Source organism: Zeus faber (assembly GCF_960531495.2).
Source record: "Zeus faber genome assembly, chromosome: 6".
Classification (NCBI taxonomy): Eukaryota; Metazoa; Chordata; class Actinopteri; order Zeiformes; family Zeidae; genus Zeus; species Zeus faber.
In genome coordinates this window covers 2,610,881-2,637,616 of record NC_137201.1, presented here as the reverse complement: position 1 = coordinate 2,637,616, position 26,736 = coordinate 2,610,881, and the positions used below count along the sequence as shown (strand labels likewise).

General features: G+C 41.8%; 1 protein-coding gene across 1 annotated transcript in view; it reads right to left on the bottom strand.

The window, feature by feature from the left end:
* Positions 1–26,736, bottom strand: part of ntrk3a (neurotrophic tyrosine kinase, receptor, type 3a) — a gene marked incomplete at both ends in the record, with an annotated part of 251,997 nt that overhangs the window by 174,369 nt on the left and 50,892 nt on the right. Inside the window, 2 exons of the mRNA XM_080002340.1 lie at positions 9,488–9,559; positions 10,258–10,332. Coding sequence (XP_079858466.1) covers positions 9,488–9,559; positions 10,258–10,332 — 147 coding nt within the window. The remainder of the gene's footprint in view (positions 1–9,487; positions 9,560–10,257; positions 10,333–26,736) is intronic.

Below are 26,736 nucleotides of genomic sequence, written 5' to 3'. Positions count from 1 at the left end.
GAAGCCCCGGTTGCACACCCTTAACGACACCCCTGCCTAGAAGCCACATGGCTAATTTGGTTACATTTATTTAACTAATTTGGTTACATTTATTTAACCAATCTAATACCAATTATTTATTTGACACAGTTTTCAGCAAATCATTTTTGTGAGACCACAAGACTTACACACTTAATGCATACTTAGACATAGCCTAGTTATTTATTTATTATATACCATTAGATAAAGTATAAAATAGGGATGTTCTCAAAAGAGCGTACCGTGTGCGTCTGATAGACGCACACGGTATTTCAAAACCGGACTGTCTGACCTAAAACTGCACAGATGGCCATCCTACCTCTATGGTCAGTCTTTTAAGGGGTACTGAAATTTACTTTCAAATCATTTTGCAGAAAATTATGTCAACACCTAAATTAAATGTGTACATTAATAAAACGATAATAAGACCTAATGGATGTGTCGCTGAAGTGATGTCAGCCATTTGCGTAGCCACAGCTGTCTGTCTGGTGATTAGTGCGCACTACAGCTAGTGTTCTCTTGAGCGCCTCTTGCAATGGTGCAGTGCGAACCGCATTGTCTGAATTGTATGTACAACCACTCTTTATTGGTGAAAAACAGGCAAATAACAAATTTTAGGCTCATCACAATATCAATTTAGATTTTTGATTTCGCAATAGTTTCCTGCAATAGCCAAAATAAACTAGTTTATTCTCTTATATCAATTGCAAGATTATTAAATGGATGGCAATCACCCTAACTGACATAGATGTAATCTGATAATACTAGCTAATTGAAAGAAAAGGTCATCACAACCCCTAGTTTCACTGATCATCATTGTCGTCCATCAATCTCATTCTCAATCTCCACCTCATCCTCTTCCCGCTCATCATCATCGATGACAACACCATCAGCCAACAGGTCAATGAGAGATGGGGGCAGAATTTTTCCATAAGACCAGACATTTTCCGAAATCCCTCCCTCTGTCTTTTCCCGCCTCTGACCCCGTCATATGTTTTAGGCCTTCAAAAGATCGGCTCAGCACTCACAGTGCACTCTTAATACAAACTTGTCACAGAAAGTGCATTCTTGAGGAAAGAGAGAGCATGCTGCTGCTCGTGCGGTTTTCGACATTCGAAGAGAATACTGCTGTGTTGCAGCGGGCTGGTCTGAAATAGCACCTGGTGAGCTTTTAAATTGATCCAGCTTTGATGTGAAGATCAGGTAGCATTTCCTATGGTACCCAGTTGTCTCCAAGTCGACGCCATCCTGTGTTTCTGGCAGCAGATCACAAACAGCCATAATATGATGAGGCGAATCATCTGACTAAGCTAGTCTTCTGTCACAGATATCAATCAAATTGTAACATTAACAACATAGTGACATGGATTATTTCCAGTTGTAAAGAATGTAGATAATACTTATATATCAGATTTAAAATCGTATTGCTGTGCGGCCCATTTGGTGTTCGACAAACAAAAATTCTCTCATGTGATGTCTCAGTACGGTTCAAAATTAAGACACTGACACTCACCTACGAGGCCGTACATCAAACTGCCCCTCTATACTACAATCATTGATCAGGTACCAAAGTCAAGGTTGTTCAGTTTACTCCTCCACCCTTAGAGGCTGCATACTTCCTCCATCGTTACGTAGAGTGAGATTTCACTCATCCCAGTTGCAACTCTTTGAATCCCTGCGTACCTTGATGCACAATTCAGGGTGCTATTAGCGGCCTCAATCCATTTCTTTGTGAATTCGCCCCTAAATGTTTAGCTGGCTGCTTGCAAAATGACTGCTTTGACATTAACAGTACGGAAATCACGTGGTAATGTACCAAAATCACGTGGAAATGTACAGTGCCGTTTGCAGGCAAATGCAGGTGGGTAAAAACATTGAGAATTTTGAAAAGCTGGACTGCAACACTAAAGATTATGTTGAGAACTCTATTCACTTTGAAGGCCAAAGCCACAATTTGGAAGGGTACAAAGCCACGGTATCAACGTAGAGAATGAAAGAAGGTCTTAAGTGTGAGATCGAGAATCAGGTAAATGAAGCTGATGATGATAGTATTTGAAGGGGATTTGAAGGACAGTGAGACTGAAAATCTCTAGGGGGTAGATTATTTATAAGAGGAAAGGGAGGATGATGCCGTGCTGAGAGCGAAAAACAACTGAGGACTTAGAGGGAGAGAAAATCAGCCCAGGGAGAGAGATTCAGCCATGATCGAGAGACAGACAGATAGACGGGGGGCATTAGGCTTTTTAAAGACGTTTCAGCCCTGGCCAATTTCATTGGCTGGGGAAAGGTCATGTTGATAACAACCACTTTAATGGTGACAGGGTGATGGTGACGGTGTATGTGTGTGTGTGCATGAGGAAGAAAAAGACCCGAGTTCCTGGTCCTAATGACCATTATCATTGTCATCACCATCATCTTTGCATGTTTTACTTGCCAATGAAGGTTTTTGGATCCTGTATTTCTGTTCTCGTTTTTTCTCAGCTCATTATCTGTAACGACTATGGAAAAACTCTCCTCGCTGAAGACAATAAACCCCTCTCGCAACACAATGTCCCCACCCACACAGACACACACTGTACGTACATGTGTGCATGCACACACAAACTGAGATTATTATGGGTTATTTCAAGAGCGACTGATTGGACTGCTGAAATGACAGGTGTTGCAATGGTAATTAAAACTGTCAGTCATTCGGCGTGTGTGTTTGTGTGTGTGTGTGTGTGTGTGTGTGTGTGTGTGTGTGTGTGTGTGTGTGTGTGTGTGTGTGTGTGTGTGTGTGTGTGTGTGGAAGCTGAGGCGTATTGCATAAGCGAGTGACAATGTGGATTCGACTTCACTGTCAATTTAGTCGTCATTCAAGTGAACACTTGTCAAAGAGCTGTTCGTTTCTGTCAATCAAACTGTTGTTCTGATTTAACAACACACTTTATATAAATATATATTGAGTGTTGATTAACAATCACATTTGCCATTTTCACCATCACAAAATTCCTCTTATCAACAGTCATGAAAAGCATACATTGTTATTCTGTTGGTCATTCTGTTGAATGGTAACAGTAAGGAACTACATACTGTATGTGACCCACCGCAGCACAACCCGCTATCTCGCGCATTTCTAAAATTGCCACGAGCCGCCAAATAAGTCAAAAATACCTTTCTAGAAGGAAGATTCGATTTTTTCAGATTCGTGTTCCTTTGTGTTTTTCTTTAATCTCTAAACATATTTTCAAACCCAAGTTTGATTTATGAATTGTAGAAAAATGTTAAACTGTGGAGTTAAATATTCCCGCTAGATTATCATGGGGAAACAGAGTTCACTTCACTCGTGAAGATAAAAAAAGCTGACGTCACCTCTGTAAACAGATGGTTAAAGCGCAGCACCAGGATTCTTCAATTTCACTTGTCTGTGAAAACTTTAATCTCCGTGTTGTTATGGATTACAAGACGCAGGTAGCGCAAGCTCTAAATCATATCTCGGACCTTAATCTGACCAGTGCGATAGAGTCCGAGTAAGTCAGTGTAAGCAGCTTGTTCTGGACTACCTCTTCCGTGATGATAGTCAGTTCTCCAACAGCGACGCGGAGAACGACAGCGATGCTGAATCTGATACGGGCGTTATCCCAGACTTGGAGAACATTTCAAACAGCGGATTTCAACCTGAATGTGACAATGAAACTGAATATTTTCAAGAAACACAGGAGGAGACCGACGATACGGCCTTTGTTGTTACAGCAGAAGAAGTTGATGATGTGATGAAGTCCGTTGAGGTTGGTGATGCAGATTATGACCAAGTAGCAATGGACAAGGTTCTCAAGTTTACCTGCAAATGCTGCCAGGGGCGAAAAGAAAATGGCAGGCTTAACCAGAAATCATGTACAAAGAAACTGGATCCTGATTTTATCTAAAGATCACGCTACATGATAGCAGCCTTAACAAAGCAGGAAACAGACATATTTATCATGGGACAACAATTCTGCAATGGGAGACGCAATGAATTGGTTTCTGACAACAAGAAAACGCCAACCAAAAGAAAGAGGCAGTGGACCCAGTACTCAGTCGATGGTTAACAAATCTTGCCGAGCTTCGTTTCTCTTCATTGGTAGGTTATTATCATTTTATCACAACACTGCCATCCTGTTATAGGCCGTAAGCCTACATCTCTAGCTAACATGTGCTATTTCCTGCTAAATGTAATGTATTTTCGCAATTTTATCAACAGAATTGGCAACGACCGCCTCAGTGCGATCCACCGACACATACATACATAGATAGATAGATAGATAGATAGATAGATAGATAGATAGATAGATAGATAGATAGATAGATAGATAGATAGATAGATAGATAGATAGATAGATAGATAGATAGATAGATAGATAGATAGATAGATAGATAGATAGATAGATAGATAGATAGATAGATAGATAGATAGATATCTGGTCAAAAACGCTGCCTCACATCACATGCTGCAAACCCATGTACGATCTATGTTGGCAGTGTCAGAATAGACATATAGACTAGACATAGACATATACTATATACTTATTTTGTAGATTATTTTCATAATTATGTGTGATTAGATGTTTGAGCTTTTTTTTTATTTTCTTTCATGAGAACTGTAATGACTTTTCATGGGTCATGATGATGTCTGCTGTGTGCTTTGGCCACTGTAAACCTGCAAATGAGAGACCGCTCTTGCGTGACCCTGGGCAGATGAGTAATAAAAAAAAAAATCGAAAAACAAAGAACCTACAGGGAATGAAGTGGACATAAACTGTACCCGGTGGCACTATAAGTTATTGTTCTTAGATTTTATTGCTAATGGATTTATTAAAATTTCAATTTGACTTTATTAAATAACCAAGATTCCTCCGATGTTTGTTTAAAGAAAAGTGTGGCAGGAAAGAGATTTCTGAAATTGTCCTGGTAACGCAAAGAATAATACACACGCACACGCACACACACGCACGCACGCAAGCACATACACCCACACACACACACACACACACACACACACACACACACACACACACACACACACACACACACACACACACACACACACACACACACACACACACACACACACACACACACACACACACAGAAAGGGGGCGAAAAAATCCACACTCAGAGAGAAACAAACACCATCTGTCCACTTCCTGCTGTTCAGGAAGTCTCAGAAGCACCAAGATGGCCGCCCCCATATAGGGGCCAGCTAAATCTGTGATTGGCCACGGAGTCCTCCTTGGAGACGGCTGCCATGGCAAAATAAACTAGGTGCCAAGATGTCAGGAAAGCAATTGGGTGGTGTTTAATTTGTCATATAGGGGGGTTCACAGACGGCAGTCCACAAAGCTGCTCTCTGTGTGTGTTTCCTGAAGGTAAAGTCGATTCATCCGCACAACGTGAGGAGTTCAATTCTTTGGTGCGGATATTTAGAAATCCTTCCTTCAAAAGAAGAAATACTTTCGACTTGAATTCGTAATCAATAGTCGACTTAAATTACTGAATTCATTCCCACAAGTAAATAATCGCTGCCCTCCAATAAAATTAACTTTCAAATTAACGAATTAAATGATTTGTAGCCTCCTATAAACAGTATATGTAAATTATAAAAAACAAGGGCTGTCAAACAATTATTTTTTTTGATCACCGTTAATCAAAAAACCCTGTTACCTTGTTAAACCCAGGCATGTAGTTTTTTTTTTTTACTGTTCAGTCTTTGGTTATCACATGTTCTCTCACCTAGCACATGCACTTAAAAGTTACTCTGAACTGAATGTTTTTTTCCACATCCAGGCGTAACTTCTGATTTTTATTTTTATTTTTTATTTTAGTTAGGAATTTGTGAAAATGATCGAATTGAAAGCCATAGCTCAATTACTCATTATGGTGGAATTAATATTCCATCTGTCAAAGAGAGATTTGTTTGAGGATTAAGACGTGTGTGGGTGTATGTGTGGGTGCATGATTGTTCATCATTTACTGAACTGAGAAATTGCTCTTTGGTGCAGTAAAATCTGCAAAGGCACAGTAAAAGGCACCAAAAGATTAAGGACTTGTGTAGCTACAGTATCAGATGTTTTCACATATCCCATCAGTTTTTAAAAGAGCAAATTCACTTCAGCATCTGTTCTGTTCAGCATCTGTAGGCCTAGTCTTTGGCCGACACAAATTAAAATGATTGAAAAGAAAAAAAAAGAAAAAAAGAAAATTGCATCAGCACGCACACTGTGGCATTATGGGTAAAATCCTTTTTTTTTTTTTTTGGGGCAGTCTGTACCTTCCAAAAACAGGTAAATTGTGCTATGGTATGATTTCAATCTTCAAGATGGAGTGTGGTGTTTCTGAGCTTGATGGAACAGCAAACCAAGGTTTAGTTATTTTATTTAATTTTTATCTATTTTTAACCTGTGCTGAGCATACAACACAGAGTATTTGTAAGCCATTGCATCTAGGACAGAGTTAGTCTGCAAGTGGAGTTCAACTTCTCAACCTAAAATGTCACTTTTGATTCATTCTTTAATCATCAAGAACTGCCTGACTCTAGTTTACCCTAACTCCAATCACCATGGGTGCAATAAATAAACATAGAACCAAATAAGAACATGTACATGGAAAAACATAAACATCAGATGACATCATGTATCGACAAAACAGTTAAAAACAGTCAGAGTTAATTGAGTCGAGGAAAAGTGGAACAGCAATGGGGCACGTGGTCTCTTCCTGTCATAGTTATGGTAGTAAATGAGGGAGAAAAGGAGAGGAATGAAAGCAGGAGGGTTTTGGGGGTGTGTTCAAAGCAGGTGCTGGTGGTGTATGTGTGTGTGCCTGTGATGAGACTGCCTGTACTGTATGTGTGTGTGTGTGTGTGTGTGTGTGTGTGTGTGTGTGTGTGTGATGTGTCCACCAGTGAGTGTACGGAACTTGTCCGAATTGGTTCTGGAGTATAAGGTCGTTATTATATCGTAGCGTTTCCAAGCAGCGGGAAAGGCTCCGAAGCCACCCCTGATTCTGGCAGACACCCCACCGCCGCAGGAAATCCCCTTTGCGCGGCAAAGCCTAGGCCTATTGTGTGGTGTATGAGTAGGAGTTTTGGCACTGGGAGAGATAGGCGAAGCACAACCAGACCAACGCAATACACATGGACCCCACCGCGGACATGCCCCAACATGCCCACCCTCCGTACCCAGAGGCACCCAACCCACAGCAACCAGCCACGGCACCCGCCATACGCCTCCGCCATGGCGGGCAGCTCCGCGTCCCCATCAGGCCCCTGACCAGCCCCCAGCCCCCAGCGCACTGCGAGCACCAGAGAACAGGTACCCAGGCACCGGTGCGACAACAGGAGTCCGCCCCCCACCGAAGGAGACCACATGGGGAGCCTGTGCTGAGCACACCGGGCCAGGATCAGGTCCCCGACCGGGTCACAGGACCAGACGGAACGTCTAACCAGCCGCGGCACAGTTGGTCGTATGTGATTAATCCCAAAAGACGTCTTTTTTCATTTATTTATGATCATACGTGGTTGTGAAATCATGTGGCACCATAGACCAACATTGTACCTTGTTACATAAATCACATATTGACAATAAATATGAATCGCAAGTGTTGTCAATATGTGACTCATGTAAGATGGTACAGTGCATTCAGAAAGTTTTCAGACCCCTTCACCTTTTCCACATTTTGTTATGTTACAACCTTATTCCAAAACTGATTACATTCATTTTTCCTCAATCAACCTGAACACAATACCCCACAATAACAAAGCAAAAACAGTTTTTTAGAAAATTTTAAAAATGTATTAAAAATAAAAACAGTAATCAGTATTCAGACCCTTGCTATGACTCAATTTCTATTGCAATTGAGCTTAGGGGTATCCTATTTCTATTGATCATCCTTGAGATGTTTCCAGAACTTGTTTGGAGTCCACCTGATTGATCATTGGATTTGATTAGACATTACTTGGAAAGGTACACATCTGCCTATATAAGGTCCCACAGTTGACAGTGTGTGTCAGAGCAACAACCAAGCCATGAGGTTGAAAGAATTGTCTGCGAGACAGGATTATGTCGAGGCACAGATCTGGGGAAGGATATTTGAGAAAGCAAGACGGTGCCCAAGAACACAGTTGCCTCATTCTTGGCCATCATTCTTAAATGGAAGAAGTTTGCAACCACCAACACTCTCCTAGATCTGGCCGCCCGGCCAAACCGGACAAAAGGTCTTGGTCAGGGAGGAGACCAAGAACCCAATGGTCACTCTGACAGATCCAGCGTTATTTTCTGGAGATGGAAGAACCTTCCAGTAGGGCAACCATATGTGCAACACTCCACCAATTAGGCCTTTATGGGAAAGTGGCCAGACAGAAGCCACTCCTCAGTAAAAGGCACAGTCAGGATCGATGGAAAGATGGATGCAGTAAAATACAGAGATATTCTTGATGAAGTCTGCTTGAGAGCACTCAGGACCTCAGACTGGGGTGAAGGTTCACGGGACAACGAACCTAAGCACACCGCCAAGAAAACACAGGAGTAGCTTGGGGACAAGTCTGTGAATGTCCTTGAGTGGCCCAGCCAGAACCTGGAGGTGAACCCAATTAACATCTCTGGAGAGACCTAAAAATGGCCGTGCACCACAGTCCCTAGCCAATCTGACAGAGCTTGCCTTGAGAGGATCTGCCGAGAAGAATGGGAGAAACGCCCCAAATACAGGTTTGCCAAGCTTGTAGCATTCCCAAGAAGACTCTAGGCTGTCATAGCTGCCAAAGGTGCTTCAACAAAGTACTGAGTAAAGGGTCTTAATACTTAGGTAAATGGGATAATTAATTTAATTTTTTTTTTTTTAATTTGCAAAATTGTCTTAAAAACAGCTTTTACTTTGTCATTGTGGGGTATTGTGTGTATTGATGAGGGAAAAAAATAAAACACCTTTGGAATAAGGCTGAAACATAACAAAATGTGGAAAAAATGAAGGGGTCTTTTGCACTGTATATATGAAGAAAAACAGAATAAAAAACATTGCGTAGGTGGAGTAGCGCATGCCCTGCGCATGTATTCGGCTGTCAGTTTACTGACATGAGGATGGGTTTTGGTGTGGGTGGTTGGGTGGGGGGGGGTGCAAGATTTTACCAGTGAGATACCTTTGAGCTAGGATGTGCTAGCAGCATGGTGTGTGAAATATGGTCGTGCAATCCGCCATTATGCAAATCCTTTGCTTGCATGGGTAAATATGTGACAAAGAAAGTCTGAATGTGTCATTTCATCAAACAGGGGATTTGAAAGCAACAGAGGGAACAGAAAACGTGTATGTTACCGTGTGTGTGTGTGTGTGTGTGTGTGTGTGTGTGTGTGTGTGTGTGTGTGTGTGTGTGTGTGTGTGAGAGAGAGAGTGTGTGTGTGTGTGTGTGTGTGTGTGTGTGTGTGTGTGTGTGTGTGTGTGTGTGTGTGTGTGTGGATAGACTTACATATAACGCAGGTGGGGGTTTTTGGAGAATGCTCGGGCCTGAATTGAGTGCAGGTTGCTCCTCATAATGGTTCTGTCTCGCAAATAAACACACACAGACAAACAAACACCCAGACACAGACAGCGAGGTAAACATACAATCAAAAGGAGAAGCAAATGTCAGAGATATAAAAAATACAAAAACTTTCAGAACTTTCTAAAACTAAGACTTTCATAACTGTGGTCACTTGGGTGTCGCATTAAATTCCACAGGTCTGAAGGATGGGGAATGGAAATCCACCACCTAGGGATCCCCATAGGTATTGCAGAGGTCCTCGGAAAATTGAGCCTCCCTATTGATGGTGAGTTTATTTGTTGTGATTTGTCTTTAAGGATATTATACTAGAGGGCCATGCTATAAAAATAATTTGGAAAATCCCAGAGTTGAAAAAGCTTACTTAAGTATACATTTTTTTCTTATCATTGCTGATGAGCTCGATGGTTCTCAAAAGTTACACGATGACTTGCAGGAAGACAGCTTAGAGAATGACCTTGCTTAGAAAAGAAAGTTAATTCTCCGGATTACCTGAAGTGAATTAAGATTTTCTTCTCGGTTTGTTTTTTAGATAAACACTTATAAAATAAGTTTCGATATTTTTTTTGTATTTTTGGTCATAGATTTTTTCATAGTACAGAGTTGTATTTTCAACTAAGGAATAAGGTTCCTTTGTCCTTTGTTGGGGAAACGTTGCTTTTTGTTAGTTAGTAAAGATGAAGCAAAAGACTACTCACAGCCTCTGCAGTCCAGTGTAGAGCTCCATGTCCACGTTCCTCAGCATCTGCAGCCCGGTCCAGTACTCGATGTGTCTGGGGAGGCAACATGGCACTCATCACTCAGTGTGTCTGGTTGTGAACCAAAGTCCTCTAACTTTTAAGCCGAAAGTGATGACTCTTGGCACAGTCACGGCCGCCATGATGAACTAATCATACTGTGTGTGTGTGTAACCAGCAGGAGGGTAAATAGTACTTCTTGTTGAAAAATACGTCAGGTAGTGAGGAGCTTGACTGACAGGGTAGGGATTCAATAAAGACAATGCCATTCCCAGTGTGAGCTCACATACCGGGTAACGTTACACTGAAACTTGTAATGCGAACATTGAACATTTTAGTACTTTATATGTAGGGCTGTGCGATATGACGATATATATCGTAAGACGATGAAAAAATGGTAAACCTATTTATATTTTTATACTGTTTCTATCACTATGTTGCAAATCTGCGGCCAAAATGCTTTATGACAATTATGTGATGTATTTTGGAGTCACCATGCTTCACGTGGGAGTGAATGTAAACAAACGTGGAGCGTGGCTCTTCAAGAAATTGCTCACAGACCAATGGTGCACAGAGCTTAACATGAAAGAGAAAAAAAAAACCACTGTCCCTTGTTTACAACTTACAACTTTCTAAACACCAACTTGTGTTTGAAAAGGAAATCTCATTTTGTACAATTGTACAATTCATGAATTATTACAAGATTTGGCCAACTGCTACCGGAACGTGACAACTTAAGGTGAGGGGGAATACCAAGCCGAACCAAAGCACCTTTTTGTGAATGAAAGTGAACAAAAAAAGTAATTAGAATCATCATATCTCAAGTCAAGTCAAGTCACGAGTCTTTAACTTCCAAAATCGAAGTTGAGTCTCAAGTCATTTATTTTCTATCAAGTCAAGTCATGACTAGTCATCAAAAGAGTACCTCGAGTTAACTTGAGTCTAAGGCACAATGACTCGAGTCCACATATCAGGCCCTCGGCATGCTTTAAGTTAGCTATCAAGATGTTGCTGAACCTTTGAGCCAAATGTTAAAACAAACATAAATGTTAAATGACAAAACAACTACAGGTTGGTAGGGAATAAAAAAAAAAACACAAATTAAAAAAAGGTAAGTTTTGAATGCCATAATGGGATCCCAATAAAAAAAATAAAACAAATAACAGGAGAGCAGTGCATTTTGGGTCCAAACAGCCTATGGCAAGAAATCAAACATGCAAACCCAACATCTGTTAAGCCCAGAGAGCTTCTCCCCTTCTTCCTCAGAGGTGGCGGGTGGGTGTGTTCGGGGTATGTGTGTGTGACTCTGTGTCGGTGTGTGTTTAAGGTGAATACGGAAAAAAAAAACTTTTATGTATCCATCTGTTCTCCTGCAAATTAGTCAATAACAACAACAACAACAACAACAACAACAACAACAACAACAACGACAACAACAACAACAAAAACAACATATTTTTACATATTCACATTCTCCCCTTTTGCCCTCAGGCTTCCCCCTCTTCTACTGTATCAGTCTCACACCCTGACGGACACCTGAAGGTGCAAAAACACGAACGCACAACACATGGACCAAAACTAACCCACTGCGCAAAACGGAAAACACAAACTTCCCTCTCTACCAATGTACCCTGGTGCAGTAAAGACTGTGCACTCAAATGAAGACCTGTGCCTGCGTTGAGCCACTTTTCACACACTAGTCGTTGTACCTTGTACCTGAACTTACTAACATTGTAACGCTGCATATCTTGGCGTTTTGCAAGAGATATTGTGATTCTGACCGGGGTTTTGGATGCCCTGTCCTCTGCTGGCCTACAATGTGCATAACATACAATCCAAGAAAAACAACTTGTACGTGAAAAACTCTATACATTTAAATGTACTCACTCGAAAGGAATGACTCTCCCAAAAGAGTTGGTCTGTCCGGCACTGCCAGCAAAGGATGTGCAGCTTATCAGTTTCTAGTCACATTCACGTAGCGTAATCCAAATGATTAAACGTGCCTGGCGGTCCTGTTGTTCCACTCACTACATCCTGCCAGGAAAGCTCTTTGATGGATCATTGTATCTTTTTAATGTCCTTATTAATTTCTGAAAACAATTGGCTTTTCTGCTTTTTAACTATGCAGGTTTAGACATGAAACCCTTTTCGCAACGCTTCAGTGTACTGGACATCATTGGACGTCATCTTCTGGAGCTCCACAAACAGCAAAGTTGAACATAGAAAGTCGACTTTTTGCCTGGGTGAGAAAGTGAGCAGCTTTTTTGCTGCATGGTGCGAAATGGACATTAGCCTGTTAAGACTTTGACTTAAGAGATTGGGAGAGCTTAATTGATTGGTTAAGCGCTTTCTTTTTTTCAATATTACAACAGTTTGTGACCCAGGTCAACACCCCAAGGGCCTTATTGGAAGGTTGACTGATTGAAAGACGGATCATTTAGCCAATTCGAGACCCGAATAGCCAGTAATTAGTTGGCTATTGGTCCCACGAGAGATTGGCTTCTCAAGGACGGTGACATGCAGAAGACACAAAGTTTTAGTGTGGTGAACATGTACTTGGTCGTCAAATTATTGTCTTCTTGTCTGTTTGATTGTGCGCCATCTTGGGAATATTCCCGTGCAGTATGTTTGTTGCTATAGTATTGCTTTGATAGCTAAAGTTCTCTACTATGCTACGCATACGTTTAAGCACAATATTTAGATTAACAGATTAATTGTAAGCAACACGGTGAGATAATTACATAAAATTAGTTCCAAAGGACACTGATGTCAAGGAAAACTTATACGAAAGCACCGTCAAGCGTTTGTGTGAAAGAAAGGCCACATGCAAGAATGTCTTTTTTTTTGGGCTTGGATGCAAAATGTCTTGAAGCTATTGGTTCGGCCATCTTTAGCAAAATTTATAATGCAAAGAGAAGAGAGAAGCACACAGGCACTTTTCCACCCAGGTCTTTACTTACAGCAAAAAACACAAACCCGCATGCCCGTACGGGCACACTCTATCCAGGCACATTCACTTGTTAAAAGTACTCTACCTACTGTTAAAAGTTCTCTACCGAGTTCCCCCGTTTGAGGGTTTCATTTATTTTTCCTGACACTCACTCACCTGACTGTTGGATTTTGGACGCGCCTGCCTGAAAATTTGAATGTATTGATCAGCCAATGCGGAAACTTTTCCATGGTAACAGCGAGCTCCACAAATCAGAGATGTTGCTTACACTTAGGATTATGGGCAGTGTATTACTTCGACATGACATCGCGAATAAAACATGTTTTTCCTAAAACAAGGTACGTTAGGTTGTAAATAAGGTTGTAAAAAAAGTATATATTATATACATTGCGTAATATTTACACAATTATTTATAAACTTTTGAAACCCCTTATGCTAAACCATAACCCTAAAAACTACAAACTACAATTCTACACCATTGTATTATGCATTTTGATGCAATGGCCTCATGGGTAAAGTAGTTAAAAACCATAAAATGAAACAAATGAAAGTAAAGTAAAGTAGTTCTATTAATATAAACCTAAAAAAGAAAAGAAGGTCAGGGTGAAAAACAACATGCATGAGTTACTAGGGGTTAATTCGGTCGGGGAATATACCCTCATTGTCAGAATTTAAATGTGTAATTTGCAAAGCTCAATTATTTATAAATGTTTGAAATCGAAACCCTAGCCAACTATAAAAACTACAATTCCATGCCATTTTGTTATGCATATTGATGCAATTGCCTCATGGGTAAAGTAGTTGTATTATTAAAAACCATGAAATGAAACAAATTTATGGGTGAAAATAGGCATGCATTACTAGGGGTTAATTAGGTCGGGGAATATCCCTGTTCCATCCATTTATATATGTCATTTGCAAAGTGCTGAATTACAACACGACCACCCCTCTAAAAGTTTATGTCTAGAGCTGTCCAAAACAGTTTACCTTTTTTGTGTATGTCTATATGTCAGTAATTAAAACAGATACCAAAAGCTATTTTAATTACTGACCTAAAGGTCTTCAAAGATGACCACTGGTAAGGGTTCAATGGTCAGTATTTCAGTTTAGGGTCTCCAGAAATGTCTCAAACTTAAATATATTAACCTACAAGATGAGACCTTTAGAAAAATGTGTTTAGTTTTGTTCTAAGACAAAGTAAAAACAAACTGATTTTATTCCATTTAGATTATGAATGGAATCCACACTTGGCACTCTACTGCGGTGGAATGCCTCATGCGTACATACTCTTCCATTGACTAGTGCTGGAAAATAAAATACAATACACAAAACCGAACTAAAATTGCATTGAGCTTCACTCCATTCACTTAAACAGACTTGATGCCAAAGAAGTAAAAGCTTCAAAGGCCACCTCAACACTACCAAAAGGTCGGGGGCTTCTTACAATACCTTGGTATAGTAAGAGGATGGTATTAAATAAAGATGGACTTTCTAAAAGCCTGAAGGGGAGTAAGAAATGGGGTCCATAGGATCCAAATGTATCACACGGGTTCCGGCTCTTTGCTGATAGAGCTGAAATTTCACCCCGAATTTCAACCCCCCTGGGGATCAATAAAGTGTTATCTTTTCCAATAGTAGGTAGCTTTTGAATAAGAATGTTAAGCGTTACAAATCTCAGCCTGCCTCTTACACTGTGGGATGGTTTCAAATTGTAATACAATAATAACAATAATAATAATAATAATAATATGTCTATATATATCTGAACTGTACTACCCCCTTTTGAAAATGCCTCATGCCCACATAAATAAAGGTTACATGATTTAAATTCCAATAAACAGTTCCACAAAAAGCAAAAAACAAAATATTCATGCTTGGAAAAACCTAAAGCAAGATCCAGTGCATAAAAACTTGAAATAAATCTGTGCTTACTTAAAAAGCAGCACCCGGACACCAAAATGTGTCCCGGTGTATCTGAATATGGAGATTTCTTCTGATTAGATTCTGCTGCCCCGCATGAAGAGAATTGTGACAGATAGAGAGACGGATGGAAGGAATGAAGGAAGGAAGAAAGGATAGATGGATAGAATGAGGCAAAATGATGGAAATAATTTGGGGGGATACAAAAGGTCAATTGGAGACTGACCAAGGTTAAAGGAAAAATAAATGTTGCCAAAGGACGTGCAACAATGCCCAGTGCCTTACTGCAAACATGTGGGCTGTGATGCAGAGTGGGTGAGGGGCGGCTGAACTTGAAGAAAGAATGGCTTAGTATTGAAAAAGACCCTTCTGGAAGGCTACCCTTATTCACTTATTGAAAGGCTTCACATAAGAAATGATTAAATGTTTTTCAGCCCAGGACACAAATTGCAAAATATCACATGCAGGAGAAAACCTAGTCAAGAAAACTGTATATACCAAGTGTGTCACAACTTGGAAGTTTGTTGATACAGCATGTTAGATGACTCTAATGGAGGGAAAACATTGTATTGTATGTTAATCATTAAGGATCATATTATGAAGAAATAATGATCATGCGATCACAATGACCCAATTTTGACAGTGTACTATACCACAAGTAATGGCTGTAAACAGTAAACACTCAAGTTAAAAGGACTCAAATGATCAAACTAAATATAGGCAACTCAACCTAAACATTCACTACGGGTCAAAATGTCATGAAAATTAACAAAAGATCTTTCTCTTTATTATTATTTCTTCTGAGAATAATTGACCAGTCTAGGATTGTGTGCAAAACATTATTCAACTAGCTTTATATGTAAGATAATTTATATTCCCATTTTATTTGTTTTTTGTTTTGCGAAATCTTGATAAAGAAAATGTCACCACATCATAATTTTCCTCGATCCAAGTATTATTTTCCTTTTTTTAAACAGGTTAGCGGGTTTTAACATTAATAACAGTAAATATGTTAGTCATATGTAGTGGTCAAGCGATTAATCGGTCGGCCAATTAATTGAGGTGATATTTGCGCATTTTGAGATAAAGATGCCTGCACTCACAAAGCCAGTAAACAAAAACATGTCTGCAGTTCTATAGTGTTCTACGAGTGATCTATTTTTCGACACATTATCGATTGTGAATATTTTAAACGGTTTCAATACAAATTTTTCACACTATCGATATAGCAGCTGCACTCTCTCTCTCTCTCTTCTCTCTGACGGCCAGTTGGCACACATTGCTGCAGCGCCCACATAGACTCGCCTCCTCTCACTCATTCAGTTCCTTCACTAGGCTCATTTGCTCCGGGTTGTTATGGTGTAAGCTCATTAAAGATGGCAAGTGCGGAGCCTCCACAACAGTAGGAGTGCTGTTTTGAAATCCTTTGCATTCGAGGCCAAACGCAAACCTAACTCAGAGCGGTTTTTCTGTGTTTTTAATTTAGATAACAATCTTTTTTTCGGCTGTCAAATTTTACGCGATAACACGCTGACGCAAATTTGTTTTAAAGGCACTTGTTTTATTTTGATGCATTAACGCACGTTCTGTTATTTTGAGTATTTGCCCGACCCGTAGATAGGATGGCACCGACGCTTGTTGTGTTTGTAGCTTTGCAATAGTGGATGATGTCACATGCCATCTCTGCTCTGCAAGCAACTCAATGTTCTGACTGCAGATATTCACCTTTACAGTTACATGTCCTGTGTTGCCCCACCTGATGTTAATGAAGAGTGCAAGTCTCCCTCCTTTGCCCTTGCCACTTAACTTAGGCACAGTTACTGGGGCTGCTAAGCTAATGGCAAAGCCATTGAGGTGCAAGCCCTATATTCCGTCAGTCGTAATGGGGAACGTGAAGGCACTGGCCAACAAGACTGACCAGCTGGTCTGGTGAGGAAGCAGAAGATCAACAGAGAGTGTAGTTTACTGTTTCACGGAAACGTGGCTAACTGGCAACAGTCTGGACGCTATTGTGGATTCACTACTGTGAGAGCAGACAGAGATGTGTCTTGCCCCATTGTTAGGAGTGAGAGCAGCTGTTTCCTTGAATAAACATTTCTTATTTCTTATTTTGCAGATAAGAAAAAGCCATAACCATAGGATAAAAAGAGATCTACACAATGCTTGCAGGAGAATAAAGAAAGAGTTAAAGAACACACTACACAGACAGAGCTACTGGACTTGAGTTTGCAATGTTATGATTTGAGCATTTTTTTTTTATGCTAAATGCAGTACCTTTGAAGGTTTCTAGACAATATTTGTCATTGTTTTGGGTTGTCAATTGATTTCAAATAAACACTTATTTGCCTAAAGCAAGCATATTTTTCCACTCCCATGTTGATAAGAGCATTAAAGACTTGAAAAATATCCCTTTAAGGTATTTTGAACAGAATAAAAATGTGCGATTAATTTGTGATTAATCGCAATTAACTACGGACAATCATCCGATTAATTGAGATTAAATATTTGAATTGATTGAAAACCCTAATATTTGTGTGTTTCCTAACTTGTATGAAACAACATGATTTAAACACAACTGAGTTAAGGACCAGTCCCGTTCCATCCCGTTTCAAACAAAAACCTTGTGTGTCCCCACTGTCCTGTGCCGCGTCACACCATCTACTCATTGCTTTTGGTTGCTATGGGACTTAATTTCATAAAAACTGGATGTTTTTGTGTAAATACTTTACTTGTAAAAAATAAATCCGGCACTTCTGTAATGGGGGAGCGTTTGGTTCATAAAAAGGCAGCAGAATATAATTATAGCAGGCTTTGCTACCTCGGTTCAGCTCGGAATGATGGAGAGATGTAGGTTTCGCTGGAGGTTTGCCGGCACACCGGGTTTTATTCGGGAAAGTTCAACATAAAAGCACTCCAGTGCTGCGATAATAATAGATGATTAAATAAAGCAGACACAGTGACATCTGAGTGTTTTCCAGGTGGCAGTTATGGAATGCTTGGTTTAGGAGCACACCCTCACGATACCTGCCTGTGGGTCTCCCTCACTAAACAGACACTAGTGTTTGCGAACGATTTGTTCTTTTTGACCTAATGCTTTAAGTGAACTAGACGATGAGTGCTGTGCTACGTCGACTTCTGCTATTTGGAAATTGTATCGCTTAAACTACTTTACATGCATTCCCAATTGATAAATTGTGTTGGTGAAGCTCCGAGCGAACCTCGGACTACACCAGCTACACCAGCTACAGGCTACACCGGCTTCTCGCTACAGTGGCTACTGTCATGATCTCCGCCTTCTTCTACTTTCCCCTCCCTCTCCTTACCTGTCCCATTAGCCCAACTCTATTCACCTGCGCACACAGATGTTCCAGATCTGCAATCTAACCACTATATATGCCTCTCTCACCAGTCACTCATTGCCAGATTGTCTTTGATGCTTGCACCAGACTCTCCAGCGTTCTCCGGACTGATTCCCCGCTACCGACTCTGCCTCGCTCCAACCACGTATCCTGCCTGCCACTCCGCCTGTCTTCTGTCTGCACTCCTCGTTATCGAACCTGCCTGGTCCCGACGATGTATCCTGCCTGCTCCCTGCCTGTCTTCCGTCTGCTCTACAAATAAAAGACATTACCAAATATCCCTGCCTGTCTTTGTGTTGCATTTGGGTCCTAACCACACCCGTTACAGCTACAAGCTACAAACAAAGCAAAACATTGAGTGCTGCTCTGACACAGCTGTGAGTATGGACTCATGCTCCTTGTGCACCCTGCTCCTTGAGAGGCTGTCCCTGCTAGAGGGATGTGTCCCTCGGTTAGAGCGGAGTAATTTGATAACTTTAAATGTGACAGGCACCCCCATAGCGTGGGTCGTAGCCGGCCCACTAGCCCAGCTCTTCCTATTCTTTTTTTATTAGCAATGGATACCCACATCAGTACTGCTAGATGTTGCTAGACGTGCATTGGCATTAGAGGTTTTTATTTTAATTTACATCTAATGGAACGAAACAAAGGCGTATGGAACAAAGCCGTGCGTAACTTGGACACTTTCTCTATGCAAAGAGGTTTAAAGCAATCGCTATAGGCGGTTAGCCTATACCGATTGCTTTAACCCTCCGCACTAGCCCATGGTGAAACCAGGTGCTCCGGCCCGGGCAACGGTGCACTGCACGTGGCGTGTGCTGCTAGCAGAGCTTGGTACACTGGTAGAGTCCGGACGGAGAATCTTCCAGAATAATGTGGGGGGGTTTGTTATTTATTTTATTGAGAATAAAGCTGCACTGAGCTCACGGAGCAGCACACCGTGTATGTGGACGTATTCATTGTTATGCTGATGACACCCAACTATACATGCCTGTAGAACTAACCAACCCACCCAATTGTCGTACTCTAGAGGCATGTCTTGCTGAAATTAAATAGCGGATGTCTTTTAATTTCTTGCTCCTCAACTCTGAGAAAACTGAGACGCTGGTTATTGATCCTGCCAGACACAGTACAAGTTCAAGGATACCACTCTGAACTTTGATAGCTGTACAATCACCCAAAGTAACTCATCAAAAATCTAGGAGTTATAGTTGACCCCACTCTCCCTTTTCAGCTGCATACTAAGAACATTAGAACTGAACCAGAAGGGCATTTTCTAATCTTCGCAATATTTCTAAGATAGTCTATCTATAAATGATGCAACAACCATAGCCATGCATTTTTAACATCCCGCTTAGATTATTGTAATGTGTTGCTCTTCCCATGTATAGTATTAAAAGCCTCCAGTTAGTACAAAACACAGCGGCAAGAATATTGACCAGAACTAGAAGGTTTGACCATATTACCCCAATACTGGCTATCTTGCACAGGCTCCCAGCTGACCTAAAATGTGACTTTAAGGTTTTTTACTTACCTATAAAATACTACACGGCATGGAACCTTAGTGGTACATTCTGTACCATGTCAAGTCGTATGCTCACTCTGAGTTAAAAAGAAAACTGCAAGCTCCAGAGCATTCTCACTACGGGCCCCAGTACTATGTATTTCCCTAGCTGGAGGAATCAGAGCTGCTACTTTTGTAGAAATGTTAAGATCAAGACTTAAGACAAATTTTTACAGTCTTGTAAAAATGAAGGTTAAGGTTAACCACACCGGTCCTGTTAGCTTGCGTCTCACCCTGTTCTCACCCTTTAGCACTGGTACATGAAGTCTGAATATTAACCCACTGTGTTATACCTCCCCCCCCCATGTACTTTTGTTCTATTCGTCTGCAGAACATGCCCGGACTTGCCCAGACAAGACACCAGTATTTCAGAAACCTTGAAAGATTCCTTAAAAAATGGGTGCATCCCAAAAGACTGTGATTGGTTCCTTGTACCGAAAGAGGCAGGGCATGTACCAGAAAGGAGGGAACATCTTGGGTATATAAGGAAGGACCAAAAGTATAGGAGTCAATCAGTCTCCAGAGCATACTCATTATTTATTGCTGTACTTGACTCTCAGATACCCAATAAACCTCTTCACACCAGACTCAAGATTCCTGTGTTTTTCTGCCAGGAGGAGACCCGAGACTGAGACCCGAAACCTGTGGGTAACCAGCCTGCACCTCAGAAATACAACTGGCCAACAAATTTAAAGGTAAGCAGAGCCTTTTCATCTTCTGCAAATTTGGTCTGAGTGCAGGACTCCACCCAGGTTACAGGTATCGAAAAAGTCTCTTTTCCAAGTAACCTAAATTACTGACCTTGTTCAAAGATCACTGTGATTAAAAACTGAAGCAGAAAGAGGAACTAAAACAGAGGCTGATGCAAATAATCTATGTGAATAGATGTTATGAGAAAACCATGGTGTGGTAAGTTTGAATGTTCCCTGTTGAATGTGGCTATCATCGGTGGCTTGTGGTCTGTCTTGTGTTTGCTGGGGGATCAGTTTGGCTAACACTAACCGTCGCCGAACACACAGAAGAACCATAGGGTTCTTCTGTGTGTTCGGCGACGTAAGAGTGTAAGAGTGTAAAATTGCCAAAAACAACACGTCCAGTCTGTAGTATGCTAGTCGCGTTTACAGTATTGAGACAAAAAGGTAATTTGTGTATTCAATAAAATCTGTTGGTAAACTTATAGTGTTTATTGGAAACATAGCAGTGTACAGATGTTTGTTATAGAGTATTATGTTCCTGAGTCTATAAAGAGACAATGGCGTGTATGTCATAATTACTCTAAGATTTAGCAGGGCCCAGATGTGTGTAAACATACAGTTTGCCCAAGGGGTCATCTCAAAGTAATTACATACATCTTTCTAGTGTTTAGGAAGTCTATTTTAGAAAGAGAGCAAGACAGGTAAGACATAAAGTTCAAAAAGAACTCATAAGAGATAAGACATTAAGCCAGCATTACTACTGTGGATACCACTCTTCGTCCTAGGCATAAGGCTGTGATGGCACAGGATGGAGAGCGGTCCCAAGTGAAGGAAAGAGCCAAACGGACAGGAAGTTGATTAAGATTGAGAATTGCCTAAGCGATAGGCCATCACACGCGTCGCTAGAGAGCCCTGGGGCAGCGACACTTGGCCAAGAAAATTTATATAAATGCTTATAAATATTGTTAATATAACGGTAAAATAAGTTGTATGTCTGCAGTTTGGCTCAAAGACTATACATAAGCTGCCTGAAGTGGGTGGAGTGTCAAGAAGAACATAGAAAAATAGAGAAACCGACATACTGTAGGTTTGAAAGGGTTTCTGACATTATTTTGATTAGCATTGTTCCTACTGTGGATTGCAGCTCTGCACTGGCTACTCAGGGTGAGATGGGGGTCTTAAGCGATGTCCTATAATACGTAGTTGGTGAAAGTATCAATAAAAAAGTCTGCATACACTAGAATACTCCTAAATCAGGGTGGCTGTCTGACTTACAAGCTGAAAGATAAATGACAGTTAATGGACGAGGAGCACGTTAGTGAGGACAAAGTCATTAGACTAGAACACTATAGTGGGAAGGGAAACCCAGAAACGCCAGGTATACACACACACTTTTGGCTAGAAGGAAAATACAGAGATGAGGAGAGCGCGGAGCACTGGCAGGGCGCACAGATGATCAATCTAAAACTTTGGCAGATAACCAAGTTTGTCAATTGAACACAAGTAAAGGAAGATTTCCCAAATGTTCCCTGGGAGCAAGCGTTGCTTAACTGGTGGTCCCTAAGAACACTAACACAGTACTAGAACAGCTGTGCAACGATCCGAGTGCGGAAGCCACCATTCCATTAAACCCAATATTCGGGGTACCACACAGCTGAGCATCATTGTCAGCCCCAGGCGAGTCAGGGAGGAAGCAGGTAAGTGGACAGACATAGTCAGACACCCAAAGGAGATGGGTCAGTAAGCTCAGAATATAACCCCACAGGAGAGAATAAATTTAAACCCGGAGTCACCGCAGAGAAAATAATTGTACTAATTAGAATAAGGGAACTGGACAAGGAACCATAAATACCCAGGTCTCGAGCAAGCAGTGCACAACAAGGCTATATGGGGGCCGGCCAAGGGAAGAGTAGAAGGGGGTCGGCAGATGGCAGGGGAAAGGAATCCCCAGTGGAGCTAATAATAAGGCGCCAATGCGGATCACAAAATAAAAATTCTAAATTGCATGAAAAAATGGCCCCACCTCTTGTAATGGCCCTACCTGTTGTAATACAACAAAAAGAACACACATTTATGGTAGAAACAGGTCGACATACTCATGTATTGGGAGAAACAGCTGCAGTCTCCCCCTCGCCAGTTCATCAGTCACAATAATAGGCTTCTTTTTCTTTATTGCAGAAGGACATGAGTCTCATGGATTAAGTCTAATGGTCAAAACAGTACTACAGTTGCTCGCCTGGAAGCCAACTAGCAACAGATACATCCATGTCTCTCCCGACAATCAATACGTCAGGATATCAGGGCAAGTTTATGACGTTGGAAAGGCAGCGAACATTGTGATGAATTCATGCATTAGAGCCGGACAGCTTATGGCCTCAGAGCATGAGATCTTGCTAAACCAAGTACCAAAGAAAGTATGGTCAAAACATAAAACAGATGTAGGATGTGTAAAATCAGGGGCACCTGTACGCATAAAAATAAAAAAAGGAGCCAGGCTAGCTAGCCTGGCAATATCCTCTCAAACAACACGCCATAGAGGGTATCCGGCCCACAATTGCAGGACTGGAGGCAGCAGGGGTTCCAAGGTAAACCACAGACCCCTGTAACACACCGAGCTTCCCGATTAAGAAACCACACTCTCATGATTATCGTTTGGTACATGATCTGAGGGCCATTAACTCCATTGTTGATGCCGAACAACCAGTTGTCCCTGACCCACATACGCTACTCTCTCACATTCCACCTGACACCAAGTGGTATACTGTGATTGATTTATGCTCTGCTTTTTTTTAGCGTGCGAGTACATCTTGATTCACAGTATTTGCTTGCCTTTACCTATCAGGGCTCCAAATACACATTCACGAGGCTGCCACAAGGTTTTTTTAGACAGCCCACTAATCTTTAACAGAGTATTGGCCCAGGACCTACAGGACCTGCAGGTTTCCAGTACAGTTCTTCAGTATGTAAACAATTTACTGATCTGCAGTCCCACCAAAGATCAGTGTGAAAAAGAAAAAGAAAAAGAAAAAGAAGTTCTCACAGCACAAGGAACAAGGGGTCACAAAGTCAGCAGAGAGAAGTTGAAATTAACTTTTTGGGTAGACAGTTGTGACAGGAAACTAATTGCACAATCGCAAATAAAAACGGTTAGTTAACGCTCCAAAACCACAGACAGTGAGGTTCATGCTCTCCTTCCTGGGCATGGCGGGGTACATTTGGCCTTGGATTTGTGACTGCCTTCAAAACAGCCTCATTGCGTGCCTTGATTAGAGCAGGACAAACTAGCAATGAAGCACACTTACAGTGGACTGAGGAGGCTGGCATTAAAATGCGACATGCAATCGTCCCAGCACTTGGCAACCCAGACAACTCCAAGCCGTTTCATCTATATGTGGCAGAACGATCAGGCTACGCATGCGCAGTACTGATGCAAGACACACCAATAAGCAAACAACCTTATTACAGCACATTGTTAGACAACCTGGAATCAGGGTTGCCTCCCTGTTACCAGGGATTGGCGGCAGCAGTTTTTGCATTCCAAAAAGCCTTCCCATTAGCCATGGGCCACCCAGTAACGTTATATAAGTCCCACCAGCTTTAGCGCTACTCACAAGTCCTCGGTTTGTATGAACTAAGTGATACTTTCTGACCCCAAGCTTACCCTTCGCCGCTGCAACATCGTCAACCCAGCGGCCAAAATGTTGTTGCCTGTAGATGGAACACCCTATACACACACAGAAGTATTACTAGTACTAGCTACTAGTGGCTATGCACTTCCCTTCAATGCTCGCCATCGTTAAGTGCCCAGCACACCAAAAACCAAACACCATCATAGCCAAGGGTAACAATGCTGCCGATGATGCAGCCAGACTATAGGACCCTTACTGGTGGCTGAGGACCCTTAACCCTGCCCTCCCTCATCCTGGCCTAGGACAGAGTTTGCGGACAAGAAAAAAATGTTAAAAAGAGCGGCGATTCAGAATACACAAGGTGGCCTCCAAACAGGCCTGTGGCAGAGCCATGGTGGTAATTTTGTGCAACCCACATCACTGTGTTTTCCATTAAGAATGCCCATAGAGACCATTCGCAAGGGGGGAGGTTATAAGACGCCTCCAAGTTGTATGGTGGTCACGCTTTCTGGCAGTTACGGTTGATAGAACGTTGTATGAGTGTGAAGTATGTGCTACTAACAACGGCAGAGAAACATTTTCAGCCCCTATAGCACACATTCCACCACCAGATGGTCCTTTTAGACATTTAATGATAGATTACGTGGACATGATGCAACGCATAGGGAGAATCAGATACATCCTGGTAATGGTCTGTCATTTCAACAGGTGGGTAGAGGCAGTGCCCACACCAGAGCTAGATTCCAGATCAGTGGCAAAGTTTTGGAAGGGAAGTATTTCTAAGATTTGGCATTCCCGAGAGCATAATCTCAGACAATGGGCCCCACATTTTAGGACATTTAGGACAGCGTAAAAAATGCTGGGAATCAAACAGAGATTTGGATGTGTGTATCATCCTCAGTTGCAAGGGACAGTCGAGCATGCTAACAGAATTTTGAAGGCCAAACTAGCCAAGATAATGGAAGATGGCATGCTCAATTGGATGCAGGCCTTGCCACTGGCACTATTCTCCATGCAATCAAGCACTAACATAATACCACACCAAACCCCACATGAAATGCTTACTGGTCGACCCATGCCTGTGTCCTACCTCAGAGGTCCATATGAAGGACTACTGCCTAAGCAACTTGAGAGGGAGCTCAAGCTATTTATCGCATCTAACACAAATACATAAAGCTTTGTTTCAACAGTTGAAAGGTGCCACAGACGACAGAGAAGCAGACATCCCAGAGGACCAACAAAGAATATGTCCAGGGGACTGGGTGTACGTCAAGGTCTTCAGAAGAAAGTGGAACCAACCGAGGCGTGAGTGACAGTTCAAAGTCCGTTTAGCAACCAGAACTTCCCTTAAAGTAGAAGGTAAGAAATTCTGGTTCCACCTAAATCACTGCTGCCGCGCAGAAGACCCAGAGAGAACATTTGCGGCTTTTAGAGGAAGAAAAACCACCCCTGCAGATGAAACCGCCCCGCAGGGATAGAAAGGGGCAGGTGAAACTGCCCAGCAGGGATAGGAGCACCACAAGGAGGGGGAAGGTGACACCTGCCCACAGGGAAAAAGACGATCCAGGAGACTGGCTGCCAGGCGGAGAGACACAGGCAAGAAAGCAGGGACGCCACAAGCAGCAGTGCAACAAACAGCAGTTGAGCAAGCAGTGAGACCCCTAGCCCAGCGGGAAGTCGGATTGGCCAGGCAACCAGTCCCAGAAAGGGAGCGTCAACAATATGACAGCATAAAACACCATCACAAGGAAAGGGCCAAAGAAATGATACCTAGGGTACCAGTAAGGGCATTAGCAGCAGCCACACTAATACTACTATACTACTGTTTCTAACCATCATTAACAGGGCAGAGGTATAGCCAGCCAAGGGTACACATACACGGGTCAAGGTCACCGGGAAAAAAGGGACACACCGATACAGCGTCAGGCAGGGCGGGGCAAACAAAAAACATCACAGTGGAGGTATAATATGTTCAATAAATGGCTAGAGTTTTTGCCTAAACAAGTACGTCGAAAACATGTGTGGTCTGCTACAATGCTACAAAACTTCCACAAGTCAGGCCAATTCCAGGGAGTGAAATAGGAAGTTACCCAAGCCTAGATAAGTGCTTTGCGCACTGTGCCATGCACTTGGAAGGAGGGGAAACAACCGTAGGATGGAGCAACGACCAAAAAATCTGTCCAGCCAGAATAAATAAAATGCTGACAGGGGCTGAGTTTTTGATACCACCAGTTATAGGAAACCTGTGCCTGGTTTTCCACCACAGACAAGGCACAGATCCAGGCACAGGTTTGTTCTGGGATCCAATGTCAGCAGCTAGTGC